The sequence below is a fragment of the Barbatula barbatula genome (genome assembly GCF_947034865.1).
Source record: "Barbatula barbatula genome assembly, chromosome: 23".
NCBI lineage: Eukaryota > Metazoa > Chordata > Actinopteri > Cypriniformes > Nemacheilidae > Barbatula > Barbatula barbatula.
This window is the reverse complement of record NC_136786.1, coordinates 16,110,207-16,127,743: the sequence shown is the minus strand read 5'-3', so window position 1 is coordinate 16,127,743 and position 17,537 is coordinate 16,110,207. Positions and strand designations below refer to the sequence as shown.

At 38.0% G+C, this 17,537-nt stretch overlaps 5 protein-coding genes across 6 annotated transcripts; 4 read left to right on the top strand and 1 right to left on the bottom strand.

Moving 5' to 3' along the window:
* The first annotated feature begins 170 nt into the window (after positions 1-170).
* On the top strand, positions 171-2,689 carry LOC306911990 (apolipoprotein D-like). Its single transcript, XM_079487736.1, has 5 exons — positions 171-395; positions 1,468-1,604; positions 1,714-1,835; positions 1,952-2,037; positions 2,165-2,689. The coding sequence occupies exons 2-5, from the start codon at positions 1,488-1,490 to the stop codon at positions 2,398-2,400; spliced, it is 561 nt and encodes a 186-aa protein (XP_079343862.1). The 5' UTR covers positions 171-395; positions 1,468-1,487; the 3' UTR covers positions 2,401-2,689.
* A 487-nt stretch (positions 2,690-3,176) lies between these two features.
* On the top strand, positions 3,177-4,256 carry otos (otospiralin; the record flags this gene model as incomplete). Its single annotated transcript, XM_079487594.1, has 3 exons — positions 3,177-3,237; positions 3,623-3,646; positions 4,069-4,256. The coding sequence occupies 3 exons, from the start codon at positions 3,177-3,179 to the stop codon at positions 4,254-4,256; spliced, it is 273 nt and encodes a 90-aa protein (XP_079343720.1).
* Positions 4,257-4,626: 370 nt separating this feature from the next.
* cops9 (COP9 signalosome subunit 9) lies at positions 4,627-6,989 on the top strand. The gene is made up of 3 exons (XM_079487593.1): positions 4,627-4,857; positions 5,355-5,427; positions 6,108-6,989. Exons 1-3 carry the CDS (start codon positions 4,795-4,797, stop codon positions 6,143-6,145), a joined length of 174 nt encoding a protein of 57 aa, XP_079343719.1. The 5' UTR covers positions 4,627-4,794; the 3' UTR covers positions 6,146-6,989.
* A 372-nt stretch (positions 6,990-7,361) lies between these two features.
* On the top strand, positions 7,362-11,592 carry and1 (actinodin1). The gene is made up of 5 exons (XM_079487592.1): positions 7,362-7,486; positions 8,198-8,288; positions 9,088-9,132; positions 9,313-9,452; positions 9,528-11,592. The coding sequence occupies exons 2-5, from the start codon at positions 8,216-8,218 to the stop codon at positions 11,007-11,009; spliced, it is 1,740 nt and encodes a 579-aa protein (XP_079343718.1). The 5' UTR covers positions 7,362-7,486; positions 8,198-8,215; the 3' UTR covers positions 11,010-11,592.
* Positions 11,593-12,318: 726 nt separating this feature from the next.
* Positions 12,319-15,965, bottom strand: adipoqa (adiponectin, C1Q and collagen domain containing, a). 2 transcript variants are annotated; one of them, XM_079487839.1, is made up of 3 exons: positions 13,679-15,965; positions 13,237-13,471; positions 12,319-13,037 (listed from the first exon to the last, which is right to left on the bottom strand). In XM_079487839.1, the coding sequence occupies exons 2-3, from the start codon at positions 13,460-13,462 to the stop codon at positions 12,484-12,486; spliced, it is 780 nt and encodes a 259-aa protein (XP_079343965.1). In that variant the 5' UTR covers positions 13,463-13,471; positions 13,679-15,965; the 3' UTR covers positions 12,319-12,483. The 2 variants fall into 2 exon arrangements, with proteins under 2 accessions (XP_079343965.1, XP_079343966.1); XM_079487840.1 differs by lacking the exon at positions 13,679-15,965 and having other exon boundaries at positions 13,237-13,590.
* Positions 15,966-17,537: the final 1,572 nt, after the last annotated feature.

Genomic DNA, 17,537 nt, shown 5'->3' with positions numbered 1-17,537 from the left:
ATAGACCTCAAATAAAAAAGAAAATATATTTTTAACAGAGGAAATGTGAAGCATGTTTTCAGGGTAATTTTAAGATCTATTTATCCACCTGTTACCTAAATATTAAATTAGTTTTAATATTTAAATATTAAAACAGTTTTTTTTACTTTTTACTTTTACTTCCGAAACAGAACCCAAGAACCAGAATGATGACAAAGGACACAATGCACCTCACCCTGTGTCTGTCCGTACTGGTCCCATGACATTATCAAATCAGCTGCTTCTTGTTAGACAAAACCAATGACAATGCAATCTCAGTCTGTTTTGTAAGACTCCTCCTTTTAAAAACACACAGTTGTAGAATCAGTGCACGGCACCCTTAACACTTTCAACTCTACGAACAGGTTGAAGGACAGGTAGGAGCTCACCTTATATTCTTTTTATATCTTTGTTTAGAGATATGTCTGTGGTATTGTTACGGTTAGGTGAAATTATTCTGATTCTGTTTTATGATTTCATTTATGGGTAAAAATGGTCTATTATTGAATGATCTGTTGCATACTGTAAAGTGCATAATTGATTCTTATGCCGTTTGATATAAAATGTATCGCCTTAATTCCTTGTAAAATATGTTTGAAAAGCTTTATTTAGCAGAAAATAATATAATGGCCCAAATTTTGTATTTTTTGTCTCTTCATAATAACTTTTATTAGGAACATTAATTGTAATTATTACATTATACAGTGTACTTAACATACCATTAAGTTGTAAGTACTTTTAAAGTAGTCATTTTATTGAATTCCTATATCTATATTTTACTCTATCTTTAATTGACTCCAGTTTAAATTCCTGATTCCATTATAGTATTTATTACAATTTAAGTATTTATAGCAAAATTTCATAACACTTTATAACATGCTACATGTGTACACTGCAGGTTTCTCCTGTTAACGGTCTGGCGTTGTAATTTGCTGTATTTCAATTAAATTACTAAATTTTTCTGGTGAAATAATTTGCACAAAAAATAAATAAATGGAAGTAAAAGAATCAAGTAAATCTGAGTAACTAAATTATTTTATGTCAAATAAAATTTAGTAGATCTGTAAATTGTTTCACAAAAACGTAGTAAATCCCAGTAAAATTGTAAGATTCTGAGTAATTAAAACCATGGCTTCCTTCCCACAGCATTGAATACTGATTTAACATGACTAATGAATTGTGCATTTGTATTGGCATCACATTCCGGTAATCCAATAGCGTTCTTTAATAAATCCATTAAAAAGGCAATTGTACACGTACACGTAACATAAGTATAAAACCAGTGCAAGGAACTGAACAGTGGGTATAAATAACAAGACTAATGAGAGACTAAACTGAACACAGGTGAACTGAATGACTAATCAACAGAAACAAGGAAAGAGAGAGAACAGATTGAAGACACCAAATCAAGACTGTAACATGAAGAATGATTTTCTCCTCCCTGCACAGAGACAGCAGCTCCTGGGAAGATGAAGGTCATGATTGTATTACTTGTACCGCTACTGGTTCCCTTTGTCTCCGCTCAGACGTTTCGCTGGGGACCCTGCCCAACACCAATGGTCCAACCCAATTTTGATTTAAATCAGGTAGAAATAATGTTTATATTTTCATTGTGTACTTAAAGCCCTAATACTGTACACTGTTTAACACACTGCAAGCTTTAAAACTCTAAACAAAAACCTTTTCCACCTTCAGTACCTTGGAAAGTGGTATGAGATCGAAAAACTCCCAGCATCCTTTGAGAAAGGCAAGTGTATTGAGGCAAACTACATACTCAGACCTGACAAAACCATCCAGGTTCTCAATGTTCAGACATAGTGAGTATTTATAATTCACTGTCAAATTAAACCCACCACGCATACAAACGTTTTGTCTGTCATTCATCCGCAAATGTGTTATAGTAACCACAGTGTTTACATTTGTCACCTCACAGTAAAGGTAAAGTTAGGACTGCAGAAGGTACAGCAGTTGTCCAGGACACGATGGAACCGGCAAAACTTGGAGTCAGCTTTTCCTACTGTGAGTCTATTAATGACATACAAAAGTTACTTGGACAGTATGTGTTGTTAATATTTCAAGCACTTGATCATTTAAAAATCTCTATAACATATATGATGACTTTCTTTTGTGTCTGTTTGTGATGCAGTCACACCCTACGCCCCATACTGGGTCCTATCCACCGACTACAACAGTGTGGCTCTTGTGTATTCTTGCACTGATGTTCTCAGGCTGTTTCACGTCGACTTTGCCTGGATTCTCTCACGCACACGCACTCTGCCTGCAGAAACCGTCTACCACGCCAAAGAGATTTTCTCACGGGCAAACATCGATGTGAGCAAAATGTTACCTACAGATCAGCAAGGGTGTGATGTTCCTGTTTGAACAACGAAGACTGAATGTTTTGGTTTATTTGTATTTGTATGTTTCCACATCATTGTTTGCAATGGTTTTGAGACTTAACATTTCTGGAGTAGATTAAGTGGACTGGAGAACGCTGTTGTTATATGCAACTTAATGCCACATAAATGTATCTGACCAATAATATATGATATAATATAATAAACATCATTTAAATTAGATGCAAAATCAATAAAAGCATGTGTCTTATAAAGTTTTTGTCTATATATTTAATAATCATTGTATTAAGCTGGTGTTCATGGTTTTAAATATTATACTAATACAAATCATTAACATGTTACATAAACAATAATATTATTGAATGGACTCTTGGAATGTTCTAAGCAGGTTTTGAATGTATGCCAAAGCCAACATAATTTTAAATACATAACATCATGGACTCATGGAGAGTCTTGAGGTGCATGGGTTTTGAGGATGTAAATTTAATTTGGGAGGGGACATAGTTATCCCAGTCCAGCGACTGAAGAACCTGCATTCTACTTCAGTAAATCTTATTTGGCTCTTAGAAACGGACTGACCTCATCAGTGCTGCAAAGGAGGTAATATTGTTTATTTCCAAAACAATCTTTTAAATATGTGATGAGTGTCCTAACAGAGTCATAACGGCATATGACTGTATTATAAAAAGACGAATTCTCAAGCTTATTAAATTTTTTGTCTCAACCTATACGTAAATTTAAAACAAATAAAATGTTTTCAAATGACAGATTTCTAATTTCTCTATTTCTTTTCAGGGAAAGATGAAGTGCTGTGCCCTTTTTGTCGTTTTCTTTCTATGTTTTCTTGCCAATCATTTCAGTGGTATGTATATGAAAAGTATATTTTTTACACATCTTATGTTACTAATAATATTATTTCTGACTACTGCGTTGAAATGCTAGAATGCATAGACAGAATTTTTCTAGACTACAGTAAATATAATTGTATACCATAAAGTAGGTTGTTTACAGTCATACATTGCAATAAATTAAAATAATGTTGTAATTATAAATATTAAGTACAAAGTTGAGCGGTTTAAATGTTGTATCAGAAACAGTGCATTCATAGTTAAGAATAATATTTGGAGAGGAAAATCTCTCAAATTTCTTTAACCCTCTGGGGTTTTTACCCCTCTATGTGTGAATCGGCTCATTGTGAGCAGGAATTCAAATATCATTCACTCTTCCTCTGCCTTCCACTCTTACAGATGCCAGATTCATTCCTGAAGGAGGTAACTGGATTATTTACTCATTTTTTTCACAACTTTAGCCTGTTTACATACTAAGGATGGCGTTCAAATCTTTTCCTTAAAACAGCATATTTATCAAAAGGTTTGCCAAATCACTAAAAAAAGTAATTCATACAACTTGCTGCAAACCCGTATAAGACTATATTTCTGTGGAAACACCAATAACGGAAGGTTAAAATTAATATTGACCCCATCAGCCTCCACTTTCATTGCATTTTTAATTTTCCCATACATTATTATGTTGGATGAACAATACCTTTAAGTTAGTGCAGTGCTGCCTGCATACAACTGCAGTATTGTATACGCTGATGTCACACAGAAGCGATTTAGACACGCAGTTACACCAGGAATTCAGGAATGTGGTAAAGGAATACTTTAGCTCTCTCTTTCTCTTTCTCACGTAGAACCCTACGAAGAACCCCCAGCTGTGCCCTACTGGCCATATTCCACCTCAGATTTCTGGAACTATGTGGAGTACTTCCGCAGCATCGGGGCCTACAACCACATCAATGAAATGGCCAAAACATTCTTCGCCCATCAGCATCTCGGAGACACTCTGGGCTATGAAGTGGCAGAGCAGCATGAACATTGAGTTGATGTGATATGTACAAGAGATTTAGTATTTGTCAAGAGAAATTATGCAACACTGCATGTGGTTATGTTACTAAACACCATTTAGAGCCATAGAATGATGCATTGTAACTTTTGCTAAAGCCTTAAAATGTACAAGTAGGCTACTATTAAAAAGCTTTTAGTAAATAGCTTTCATTTTATTATAGGTTGTTGAAATTACAGTTGTTCACGTCAGATTTTACAATGATTCATTGTGATACATGTCGGACGTGTAAATAAGCAAGCAAAAGAAAATCCAATGATGTCTTAAGTAATAAAAATGACAATACTGTATTATTAATAGTAAAAAGCTGTGCGACAATAAAAATGTGAGGTCCAGTTCTCCAATCGAGCCGGTGGCGCCTGTTTTTACCCGGACACATTTTCGTGTAACACAACCGGAAGGTGAGAGACGAGAAAAGGGGTTGTTTTGATAAGTTCGAGACCGAGCTGCCCAGCTGAACAAAAAATAACTTCTTACATTTTAGCTTTTTTTTAATCAACGTTAAAGTACAGTTATGAAGCCAGCAGTTGATGAAATGTTCCCTGAGGGAGCCGGTCCGTACGTGGACCTGGATGAGGTTTGTGTTTCCACTTGTTCTGAAGAATCTGTCATAAGACATTTTATAGCGTCTATCTTCAAGTTAAAACCTTTAACGATCTGTTACCTCTACCACAGAGGAAAAGTTAATCTTATTTTATTCACTGTGCATAAACCATGCATTGCTTGGCAAGGTTATAGCTGATAGTTTCTCTTCTAAGTTACCCTCATGAAAATGAACACTGGTTTTATATATGGCAGGAATAGATTGATGACCATTTGTATTATTTTACTACATGGGTTAACTGTGGCTAATTTATTGAGACTGTGGTAAATCTGTGGTTGTGCTTGACGTTACTGGGGTAAAACCGTGGTGAATATCTAGCGCGTGAGGGATATTGCTACAAATGCACATATTACTGCTAATTTATTTATTTATCTAACGAATCGTTTATGATAAATATAGGTTTATGATAAATGTAAGCTGTTGGGCTTGACGTGGTATTTTGCTAACGTTGCAGTGATGTATGTTAACAGGCAGGGGGCAGCACTGGACTGCTTATGGACCTGGCCGCCAATGAGAAGGCAGTGCACTCAGACTTTTTCAATGGTGAGTTCACATAATAATCAAATAAATACTTTTACCTGATATCTAAACACTTAAACAAGCTGGTGTTTTTCTACTTGTTATTTTGCTTTTAATATCTGCGCACGGGATGTTTAAGCGTATCCCAATTTTCTGTGTTTATCAAAAATGTTAGTTGGCATTAACTATTTACTCCGTCTGAATGCAGTGCAAACGTGTTTTTCATTTTCTTCATTCCTCTGTGAGTTGCTGTTTTTGTTTGTTTGCTGGGTAACCGGATATTGCTGGCAAAGTCTACAATTTCCTTTAGCTTTTCCGCCTCCCCATACAGTTATAGTAAAGGTGCTTGCAGCAGGATGACCTAAAAACAGGCAGTTAAAGAATAAAGCTGAGCCCATGTAAAGCACTTTTATTGGGCTCCTTTGGCACCAGCTCAGCATGTTTTCCCCTTTTAGAGCCTCTGTATACATCTGTAGTAGTTGAAGTAGCTGAACACGTGTCACTCAGGCCTTTTTAATCAGGGGCACTTTTTAAAGATTTACAGAAAATAACCCAGAGACCCAGATGGGTGCTTAAAGTACACCGATGGGATATCATCTCTTACACATTTTTATTTGTGCACTGCACTTTTGTGACTTTTGACTCACTTCAACAGGTTTTCGTTGAAGACTTGAGACTGACTGTATGTATTCTTCTCACCACAGATTTCGAGGATCTGTTTGATGACGATGATATTCAGTGATGAAGATGACCAATAGGAATAAATGCTGTATAAAATGTTTTGTTGCTGTATACTGAATTCGTTTTTTTTGTTACGCTATGTTGCCACCTCTTCAGTTTTGTTAGTTTTGCTCATCAATAAACGTTTTTTGAAATAAGAAGTCTTCACTTCGCCAGATGTTTTCACATTTAAAAAATCCCAGACATTCCAAGTCAAAAGTTGAAATTATTGTAAAGGATTATTTCCCTAGGCTGAAATCTGTTTCTAGCCGTGATTGTAGGTTTTTGCACATTCCTGCACACCTGTAAAGGTGCATAATTACATGTGCGATTCACTGTTACCATAAAGACACAGATGTGTAAAGCACCTCTGTGACAGAAAAGCACATTTTTTCCTCACAAATATACTTAAACTAACATAATCAGGTTATTCAGTTAAGAAAACAAATTTTTTGGTATAAACTATAACAATGCATTTTGTGCACTTAATAGCAGAATGATGCAATGATCTGGTGCTCGGCAGATGTGTCTATGATAAAAATATCCCATGGGCCCTTTACCCTTTTCAATGCATTACCCGGTTCAATGCTTCAGTACTTTTCTGATGCAACGTTCCGTCCAAAGAGGTTACATTTGTTTGACCTCAGTGATTCTGTTAAAAATCTGCTTAAATTCATGACGCTTGCGACATTATGTTTTTGGTTTTGCCTTTCCCCATATCCTTGACTAAGTAAAGATGTGTTTAGTGGTCCCTCCTCATCACAGGGACAATTTCTGAGTTGTCCCCCCAATGAGAGCCATTTACAGTACATGTACTTGAACTTTATTGGGCAAATTGAACTAAAACTAAAACTTATATGAATCCCAAAAAAACAGAAATCTATTTTTAGCACACTTTGTAGTAACTTTATATTCTTGATATTTTCAAGCATTTTCCATCATGTGAAAGTAAATCCGAAGCTAAACTAAAGCAACAGGTAAAATGGAAATTTCCATCCATGTGTGTGTTTTTTGTCCTTCAGCATATTTCTTTCTCTTCTCAAAAAAAAACCCTTTTATATTCTCTTCTGTGCTTCTGTCTTTAAGTCTATAATTACATCTTATTGGTTGACTAGCCGGGCCAGCATAGGCCAATGGCAGCACTGGAAGCAGCATGCACTCGGCCCCATGGGATGCACCGTTTTTGTTTTTAATTATCAAGGTTGGGTTTAAATTGTGACCAGGTTCTCAGTGGCACAGTCTTTGTACAGAGGTGTGTTGAGAAGTACACAAGGGGTTTGGCTCACCATCCTCTTCCAGACAGTCAGCTGTAGGGCTGAACTACAGGGTCCTATCACCTCATCAGAGGTAATATCTAACACAGGTAAGACAGATTACATTTCTGCTTCTACCAGTATATGTTCAACATTTGCTATAGATACTTTAATTATATTTGCAAAGTGACTTAACAATATGCTCATGTGCTTCAGACATTTTTCAGATACTTTTACGTTTAATAGTGTTAATTCACAAACTTGCATAAAATTAAACATTTTTTGCATAACATTTTTTTGAATTATTGAATAATTTATATTACGCATTTGGCAGAAGCTTTTATCCAAAGCGACTTACATTGCACCATACAAAATTCGTTTCTGAGTTTGTGAAATCCCTGGGATGGAACCCATGACATTGACGTTTATAGTGCCGCCGCCATGCTCTAACCTCGGAGCTATTTTGTTCTTTTAAGGACATCATTACCAAAGTTGCACCAACAATACAGGAAAAATACTGTTGGACAGAACAATTAAATTATGGAATAGATCATAATGCTTACACCTGTAAAGTTATGATAACTAATAATCTTATTTAGTCATTGAAAATGTACAGGTAAAAGTCAAACCTGGTATAAGGGTTAAAACATTTTCCGTTTTATTTTAATATTTTATAACATAAAGTTGTTTTTGTGATATTCTAACTAGAAATAAATCACTATTGGACAAGTCTTTTCCCCACATATAAACGTTCAGATAAGCATTGTCTTATCAAAACAAAAACACATTTTTACATACGAAATATTTCTACTTTTTCAAAGGAATCGCCAAAGTTAAGAATGGCTTGTTTAAGAAGATCTCCCCTCTTCCATGTATTCACTGGAATGCTGCTAGCAACAATGTTATTACCTGGTAAGAATAAGTCATTTAAAGTTATATATTCATGATGATAAGACTGTATGTGCAACCTTTTTTCATTCAGTTTTTTCCGTATGCATCTAAACTGACAGCAGTTCTATTAAAAAAGGCCAAATTTGTTAGAACCCCACAGGCATCACTGATCAGTGGCATTGTATTATCATCATACTGTACATGTCCTGTAGCAAAAAAGGAGGTATCTGGTTGCACATTATCACTTTTGCTCTTTAGCTGGTAAAATAATTAAAGTCTGTCAGCAAAACTCAAACACAGAGGTGTTCAGATGTGCCAGCACTTTAACAAGCTCATAAAAATAAACCCTCTGAAAGATCATCATCATACTATAACTTGCCTTACTCACACTGAGGTCTTACGATCAGATATTAGATACAATGTTAAACTACAAAATGTTCAGAATCCACGTAGATGATCCAAAGCAGCATACATCAAAAAAGCGCCATTTCTCTTGTATAATTAGGTTCACCTGCAGGAAAAGTCTCCTTCCCTTTGTAGATTTTATAGTTTTGCTTGTATAGGCCTGGTTACAGCAGCCTCCTGCTGTCAGGCATCAAAGTGCTGATGTGCACCGTTTGAAGATTAATTTCCCACAATAACCTGTATTATATCACCTTCTCCCCCACCCCAAACTTGTAAAACTGTATCCTGCTTTCCTCAGCTCATTTGGGCTCATTACTGTTTGTAAGCATTTTCTTCTACTCATTCACAAATGCAACATCTGGTTGAGACCAGGACCCCCTCATATCTCTCTCTCTCTTTAAACCCTTTTAAACAGAGTTCCTGCTGGCCGGGCCTGTGATCCAGCGTTTAAAAGGAGATGGTAGGTTTGGCTCCTCATCAGAATCTCATATTGAGTTTCAAACCAGAAGCACAAACAAGTACAACAGCAACATCAATATATACATGTTTTGCATCATATCAAATGCATTGTGTTATAGTTTTGATGTAGTGTTGTGAATGAAAGTTAGGCTTTCTCAGTGACCCATGCTGTTTATGACAGATGGAAGCAATGACAAAGCAAGCGTTGAGGCTGGATCACCAAAACTAATCCGCAATCGAAGAAACATCAGCTGGTACAAGCAGCACTCTGACTTCTGGAACTGGTACAAGTACTTCACTGACAATGGAAACCAGGAGGGAGTAAGTAGAGCATTCATGTCCTAAACGAGAATCACAATCCAAGTACACACTCAAGATCATTCTCGTGTCTTTCAGGTTGCAGAGCTCGATCGCGTCTATCTGGCATACCTGCAGAATAAGAACAGAGCCGAGTCACGTCGTTCCAACAAGATGTACCTGCAGCACCTCGCCGACATCTACAAATCTTGTTCCGAGACTGACGACCCAAACTGCGTGGCCTCTTACGCAAGACCCAAACCCAAAGTTGAGGCACCAGCACCTGCGCCAATCAAGTCCTGTGACCCTTACAGAGACCCGTACTGCTTGCACACTAAGGGATACAACTATTACCCCTACCTGGCCCCAGCTCCAGCCCCTGTCAAAGCTGCTGCACCTGCTCCAGTTAAAGCCCCAGCTTACCTCCACACCCCTGTGATGAAAGACCCACGCTCTGGTCACTACTATTATTCTCCATTGGTGCAGTCCTTCCTGACAGCTGAGCAGAAGTCCGAGCTGTTGCGCATCTGTGATGCGGAGGACGTCGAGTGTCTGCAATACCACCTTCGTGCAGCCTACGGTTACAAGCCTGCAGCTGCCCTGGCTCCATCCTACGCCCATCTCGGCTGTGACCCTAAGACCGATCCTCGTTGTGTCCCCCACCTGTCCCAGAAGGCACCATCTGGTCTGTACAAGCCCTATTCTCACTGTGATCCTCGCGTGGACCCGTACTGCGCTTATGCATACGCCCTTGCATCCTCCCAGAACCTGGAGGCTCCTTCATCTCCATCGGCTTTGGAGAGACCCTGCAACCCACTCTACGATGACAACTGCAACCCTCTGACAGCCACAAGGTTTGGCAGCTCATCCTACAATTCGCCAAAGGACGAGCCTGCCTCTGAAGCCGGCGCCATGCGCGTACCTCCCAGCTCTCGTCACGACCCCTACTCCTTGTACCGCGACGCATCTGCAGGGGCAGACTTGCGCAGACGCATGCCCACCGATTTCCAGCCTCCAAGGCACCAACCGGAGGAACCTCAACATCATCTTGGGCCTCGTGGGCAGACCAAAGAGGGCTATGATTGCTTCATCGGGTATGACGAAGAGTGTTACCCGCTGGGTTCACAGAATGAACCACGCAGTGATGTGCCAAGACGGGCGCCCCACCCTTCCGAAGCCTACGAGCCCTATCTGAACGCTGATGGAACCAGAAGCGGAGTGGTCGAGCCTGATCCCGACTGCGACCCGGAATACGATAGAAACTGCCGTTTGCGTCGCTATGAGCCTGAGGCGGCCGAGGCTGCCAGCCCTTCACCTGTGGACACCCATCCAACCCAGGAGCACAGCAATGAGCAGGGTCACCATGAAGTCCCCCAGTATCGTGAAGACCCCTACCCGGAGACCGCAGGCTATGAGCAGCAGTACGACCCCTACATGAGTGGACAAGAGGATCCGTATGCTGGAAATGGCCCACAGGAGGCCGGAGCACCTAGATTTCAGGATGTCTTGAGAGGATACGGTGGGCGATATCCTGGCCAGGATGACCACCGTGGTTACACGGGAGACTACAGAAAGAAATAAGAGGCTCATGACAATGTACACCAAAAAGAAATGTAGAACGGGACATAATGTGGGCTGGAGATAAAAAGTGCATACACCAACCGCCAGAACGTAGATGCAGAATTTTATATTAGTTGCTCACGTGTCATGTTTTCGAGAGCTGCAGTATTTTAAGCTCTACACTTAGAAAGCACTTGTATAGGGAAATAATTTCGTTTTTTTCAAATGGTCCATGTAACCCGAGTGCGTTATTGTTGGATGTATTTAGTTCTGACTTATAGAGTACTTGAGTACTTTGTATATGTGAAAAAAGGCAGGAAAAAAGAGGTGAATTGTGTATTTGAACATACCAAAGTCACGATCACCCGTTTTAGCTTTAACGCAGACTTACCCAGCATTCCCGCTTCAAAGGAATATTTAAAAAACTGGACCCCTGCTTGTTTCTTTCATTTAAATCACTAAAAGTGTTGCTTTGTATTTTGTTTGCTTATGATTTGTAAGATTTTAGCTTGGAATGTTTCCAATAAAAGCTTTAAAGACCCTAAGAGCTGTTCTTATTTCCACATTTACTATAACTGTAAACATTAAATAAACAAATGTTTTTAACTAATGTTTCCCATTTAATGCTATCCAATAACACATTGCAGTCATTATTATTTTAAAATCTTTATTTTCCTTTCAAGTCGCCCATAACACAATAAAATGTAACAAGACATATCGTCCTACTGCTGTTCTCTCAGTGGGTACATTTTTTGTAACTTTCAAAGAAATAAACACTATTAACTGTATATATGTTAGTAATGTGCATGAATCCAGAGATTTTGGAGTGCTGGAAGTTTGGAGTCTTGGGATTTAGATGCTTTTGTTTCTTTCATAACACTTGGAATAAATAGTGATCACACAGAAACAGAACTGACGCTGTGTTAATGTGATCATAGATCGACCTTGAACATTGATTAAAAATATCTCAGTGAATGAAGTGAGCCCAACTGCTTTACTGGGAGAAAGCCAGTTGGCTAGATGTTTAGTTGGAGGACATAGACTGCTGAATGAACCAAAAACTTCAATAATTTATATAATAATTTAATAATTTATTTTCTAATTTAAACCACATAGTGATGACAGTATATAAGACACAAACATGTTGAAAACAGACTTCAGTGAGTTTCCTTACCTTTCACTGGGTAATTCAACAAGAACTGACCTGCCTTTTAAGAAAAAAAAACAATCCCTGTTCTTGGTCAAAATCTACCTTCAATAAATGGTTGTCATACTGTTTGTATGCCAGTATTGTTTGTATTGTTACAACTAACAAAGAAATATACAGGTACAATTTTAAGTGATCTCTTTATTATTTCCTTATGGCTATAGAATACACAACAAAACCATTGCAACACAAAAATATGCATTTCTAAATCCAGATTGTTTACTTAAAACTTCAAAGTCACTTAAATATAGTTTGTGACAACTAGCCCCAGACTGAAAAAGGTGGATTTTAGCGCCTGCGGTTGTCAAAGGGGTTGCTTCGAATTTTAGGAGTCAATAAGAAGCCAGTGAAGGTTGAATCATAGTTGTTATCAGCGTAAATTCCTGCATCAGATGCATCTTCACCATACAGCTGAAGCCAAACCTCATCTCCACCTGCGAGATTTAAAATGACCCCTCCTGAGGCCTGATCCAGATTTCCGCTGTGAAACTGGTCAAGCGTAAAAGCCACAGTCCTGCCGTTTTGAAACATGGCTACTTTGGTCTCTTTCCCGTGGATGGTGAGATGATAAGTGAAGTAGTAGATCCCAGGGACGGTGCAGCGAAACTTTCCAGAGATCTCATCATAGTGATATTGCTCATTGTAGTAGGTCTTGGTGAAGCGGATGGGTGCTCCACTGGCGTTGCTGACTTTACCTGTGAGTCCCATGCTAAAAGCTGAATGGTAAGGAAAGTAATTCTCTCCATTCTCTCCTTTCAGACCCGGGTTTCCAGGAAATCCTCTTTTCCCTGCAGACCCCTCGTCCCCTGGCTCACCAGGCTCTCCTTTAGGCCCCTCCGAGCCTTCACACAGATAAGAGAATAGATTCTGCAATTCTGAAATGCTTGCAGTATCATCCAACTGCATTCATTTTGAAACACGTTCAAACAAATGCAATTTTTTTCCTTTAATGCAATTACATGCATTTATTTTATGCCGTTTCAGTGTCTAAATATTGTGGCGATAAGATACTGTGGCTATTAGAGTTCTCAAACGAGTCACCTGGATCTCCAATATCTCCATTCTCCCCCTCACGACCATCACGTCCGTCTCGCCCAGGGATGCCATCGAACCCAGGTGTGCCAGCAACACCCCTCATCCAGCGGGCGCAGGGTTCTCTGCTGTCCTGCTCAGACGGCACCGTGCCCTCTTCCAGAGAGACACCCAGCTTGAATGCCATCCCCAGACAAAGCACAGCTATCCATGTAGTTTTCACCACAGGAGCCATGTCATCAATCTGTTACAATGAATAAAATTATAATGACTTTATAAGATTATAAACTTCAATTAAAGGGATTTAAACACATCTTGTTTACAACACCTGACTGAGATAACATATACAAGGAATACTCTTCTTAAAAGTGTTTAGATAAAAAGATTATTTAATTTATGATTTAATTATTTTGTAAATTAAATATTAAGCTTTTACCCCAGGGCGGCTTACCTGTTTATTTAGTTGTTTGACAATCCTTTGTGTGGGGCTTGAGGTCTTGTCCTGTTGCCTTTTTGTGAGCTTGTGAAAGCTATTACTCTGTGCTTACCACTACTAAAAATATCTAACTGGACATGCAAACAGCTGTTGGCATTAAACAACCTAATGGCAGCACATATCACATGCAAGACATTTGAGGATTGTCTGGGCAATATATATTCATACTTAAGATCATTGATGTTGTTCAATTTAATGCATAAATACAGTAGAAGTGATTATAGTAGCTTATACGTGAACTGTTGTAAAACACTAAGCAAAGTGGGAAGTGAAACATATCAAGCAAGAGATCAAACCCACTTCTTCAGGCATACCAGGTCATCTTTTTATCTGAGAGGAAAAAATCAAGATCCCAACCACAATTTAAATGTATATAGGGGGTTTGGTCTGTACCAATATAGAGAATTGAGTTGCTGGTGTGAGAGGAAGAACCTCTCAAATATAAGCGTAGGGCGCCGCCTTGTGGCTGATATAATATGAGGCGTTTACAAAACACTGCTAGTAAATAATCTAAAAAAGCATGAGACAAAAAGGACAAAAATGAGAAAGCATGGGCCTTTTGCCACGGATGCTAGGGGGCATATCCGGTTCAGCATTCTGAAACCCGGAAGCGTAAAAAGGCCTATAAACAACATGTTAAAATTAGCAGTCCATTAAACAAAATGTTTAGATTTATTTTACAATATTGCCAAAATACATTATTATTGAAACAGTCCTTTAGAAAAAGACCAGTCCATGACTACATATACAGTAAATGTAACTGGAAAGATCAATATTAAGGCAGACCTGCCCAAAATCATTACAATAATGCTGCTTCATTTTTTTACTTTAAGCGCAATCTCAACATCAGCAAGACGTATTACTTGGAAATCAATCCACGGTTTTCCCAAAACTTTACGTGGTTCCAGGATCCCATCTCTGTTCTGCTGTGAAATGTCAGCATACATTTTAAACCGCTCCCCACCTGACAGTTTACCGGACTGATTTTATTGCGTGTACTGATTATAAAATGCCAACATATTTTGGAATAATGGTTTGCTGAAATGTCACGACTATGAATAATTGGCCCCTTTTGTTTCACCTTTGATGTGCAACACTGATCTTTCGGTCTTGCACATGTTTGAGCAGATATGGGGTCGCTTGTGTGCAAGATATATTCTCATTAATTTCAATGTAATGAATAATTGCTTTTTCAGGTTCAATGTAATGAATAATTGCTTTTTCTGGGTCAGACATTCATCTATAAAGGATTTATTCTTTGATTTAATATTGTCTGGTTGAGCTCAAACTTCTGTGAACCCAGCATTGTATGGGTGTATTGTTATATTCCTCTTTTTGTTTTATAATTATAACTAGTTTTCTCATTGCTGTCCGTGCAGAAGAGAGCAGCCGACCTGTTAAGTATCAATGTGGTAACAGACCAAAGAACGGTTTTGTGGTTTAAGCAATACTGAAGCATGAAAACATGAACTAAAGTAAGGTAACAAAGTATTACAAAAGCATTTAGTTTGGTGTTAAAGAGGATATTGCTTGTAGTCAACAAGTCTACGTCCAACACAATTAACACATACATCACGGCAAGCTCCCACAATCACACCAATCTTTGGTGAAAAGTAAACAACTGCGCATCAGTTTCTATGGACACAAATGAGGAATTTATAACAAGCCGTAAACTGAATGTCAGCTCAGTGATTTCTGAAGGTAAACGGCCCTGTGAACAACTTGAATGGTAAACTGCAAACAAAGTAGGCTTATCGTTTCACTGCATCGCTTTCCAATACGCTCAGTTAGACTTATTTCATGGATGCTTGTCTGCTGCTCCGAATGGATACGTCTGGAATTGGATTATACAGGAGAAATCATACAGTGAGGCGTTTGGTACGATTATACCAGCTGCATTCGCCAAGCAAAACGAGCGGTAAAACGATTTTCCTGTGCCTCAGAAATAAACGCTTTAAACAGTAATTTGAATTGAAATACTTGGGAAGCAGAATGTCGTCAAACTGTAGTTTGTGGAAAAGTTCTTATACCTTTCAAAGTCCATTTCTCCCTCATTGAAGACAGCAAAGCCCCTCGGTCAGCTCAAACGGAGAACGCGAGTGACTGACCCCGAAATCCCCTTATAATCACAGACCGGGAATGTAGGAAATAATGAAGTTTAGGGAAGCTTCCTAAAGAAACCCATGTTTGATCACACAACCTGTTCTGAAAATTCACTGCCCGTGCCTATAATGATTAGCTTAACCACAATCTCTCTAAATAGAGATCTTTGATCTCTGTGAGCTTCGCTACTTCGCTGGCTGTTAATGCAGATTTATTGGCAGCATGGCAGATTATTTCTCTAAATTCACGTGTTGATGTTTTATGATAGTAAAGTTACTACTAGGATTTGATTGCTGGGAAAAGTAGAGGCCACGGGCACGTTTAGCTGCCATTGTCATTGTGAAGAAGTAAAGATTTCATTTTTTAATGATCATGCATAGTAAAGAGAAGGGCTGCTCTGCGTAGTTTTTTAAAATCAAATAATCCGTTTTTAAGAACGACCGACGAAAAGTTGCATTTCTCTAGATATGGGCATTTTCAATTTTTACATGTACCTCCTTTAAAGCAAAACTAAAAATAAGGGCAAAAACTATTGTGACACTTATGGTTGTTGAATATTCACAAAATTCATTTTAATGCTGGCTGACTGATAGTACTGTAAATGGAAACAAATGATCAAAAAGTTAGATCAGAATTAAGTTCGGCAATCTCCTATACTATGAAATTTACACATTTTAAGCGTCACGTCAGTCTTCAAGTAGACAGTAGTGTGTGTGGAAGTCTTCTTGCATGTGTAACACTGGGATTTTTGCAGAGGAAACCAGACTCCTCTAAAGCCACTGCAGGTCATCCGAACTGCCTTCACTTGATGGATGGCTCTTATTTTGCTGTCAGCCTTGAACTATTTGGGTGTTTATCTTATTAGCTTCCACACATGCACTGTCATTTATCTGATGCAGTCAGGTTAGAGGAGATTTTGCCATGTGTATCACTTGATTAGATCATCATTTTTAATTAACTGTAAGAAAGTCCTTAACTTAAGGAATTTAATGCTATATGTATTAGATACAAATACATTCTGTTACACAAAAAAATATAAAAAAAAATTTTATACAAATCAGAACACTAAACCTAATAAGAAATAGCAATAAACAAATCATCAAATTCATTTGCTTTTTAAATACATTTTCATTGGTTAATATTATTATTTAAACGTGGAACAAGTGTTAAACAAAAAATGGCAAGTTTATCAGTACTAAAACTATTTTTGTATGTTAATTTGAAAATGAGTGTCTGAAAATACACTGTAAAAATAATTTGCTCCCTTAAAAGGGAGTGGAAAGTCGCAATTGATATAACTTAAATTTAGTTGATTTATCTTTTCAAAAACAAGTTGAAGTTAATGAACTTATTTGTGATGTGCAAACTTTCTTTTACTAAGCACATTAAGTACATTTAAGTGTACTTATAGTGCACTTTTATCACCTGGGGTGAAAGTGACTTTATTTAAAAAATGCTAGTGCAAATGATGCTTTATTTAAAAAAATCCTGGGACATACTGTAGCAATCTGTAACAATGTGAATGAAGAATGTCTTTGTTTTGTTGATTAAAATTCTTTGTATTGTTGTTTATGGTTTTTAAATGTTCATATGTTTGGTTTCAAATCAGCAAATCCACAAAGATCTACCTGAACACACAGAGATTTCATTGTGAAGGTATGAAATGCCTGACGGCGATCCAGCCTCTGATCATTCAGATTCATGCGAAGTT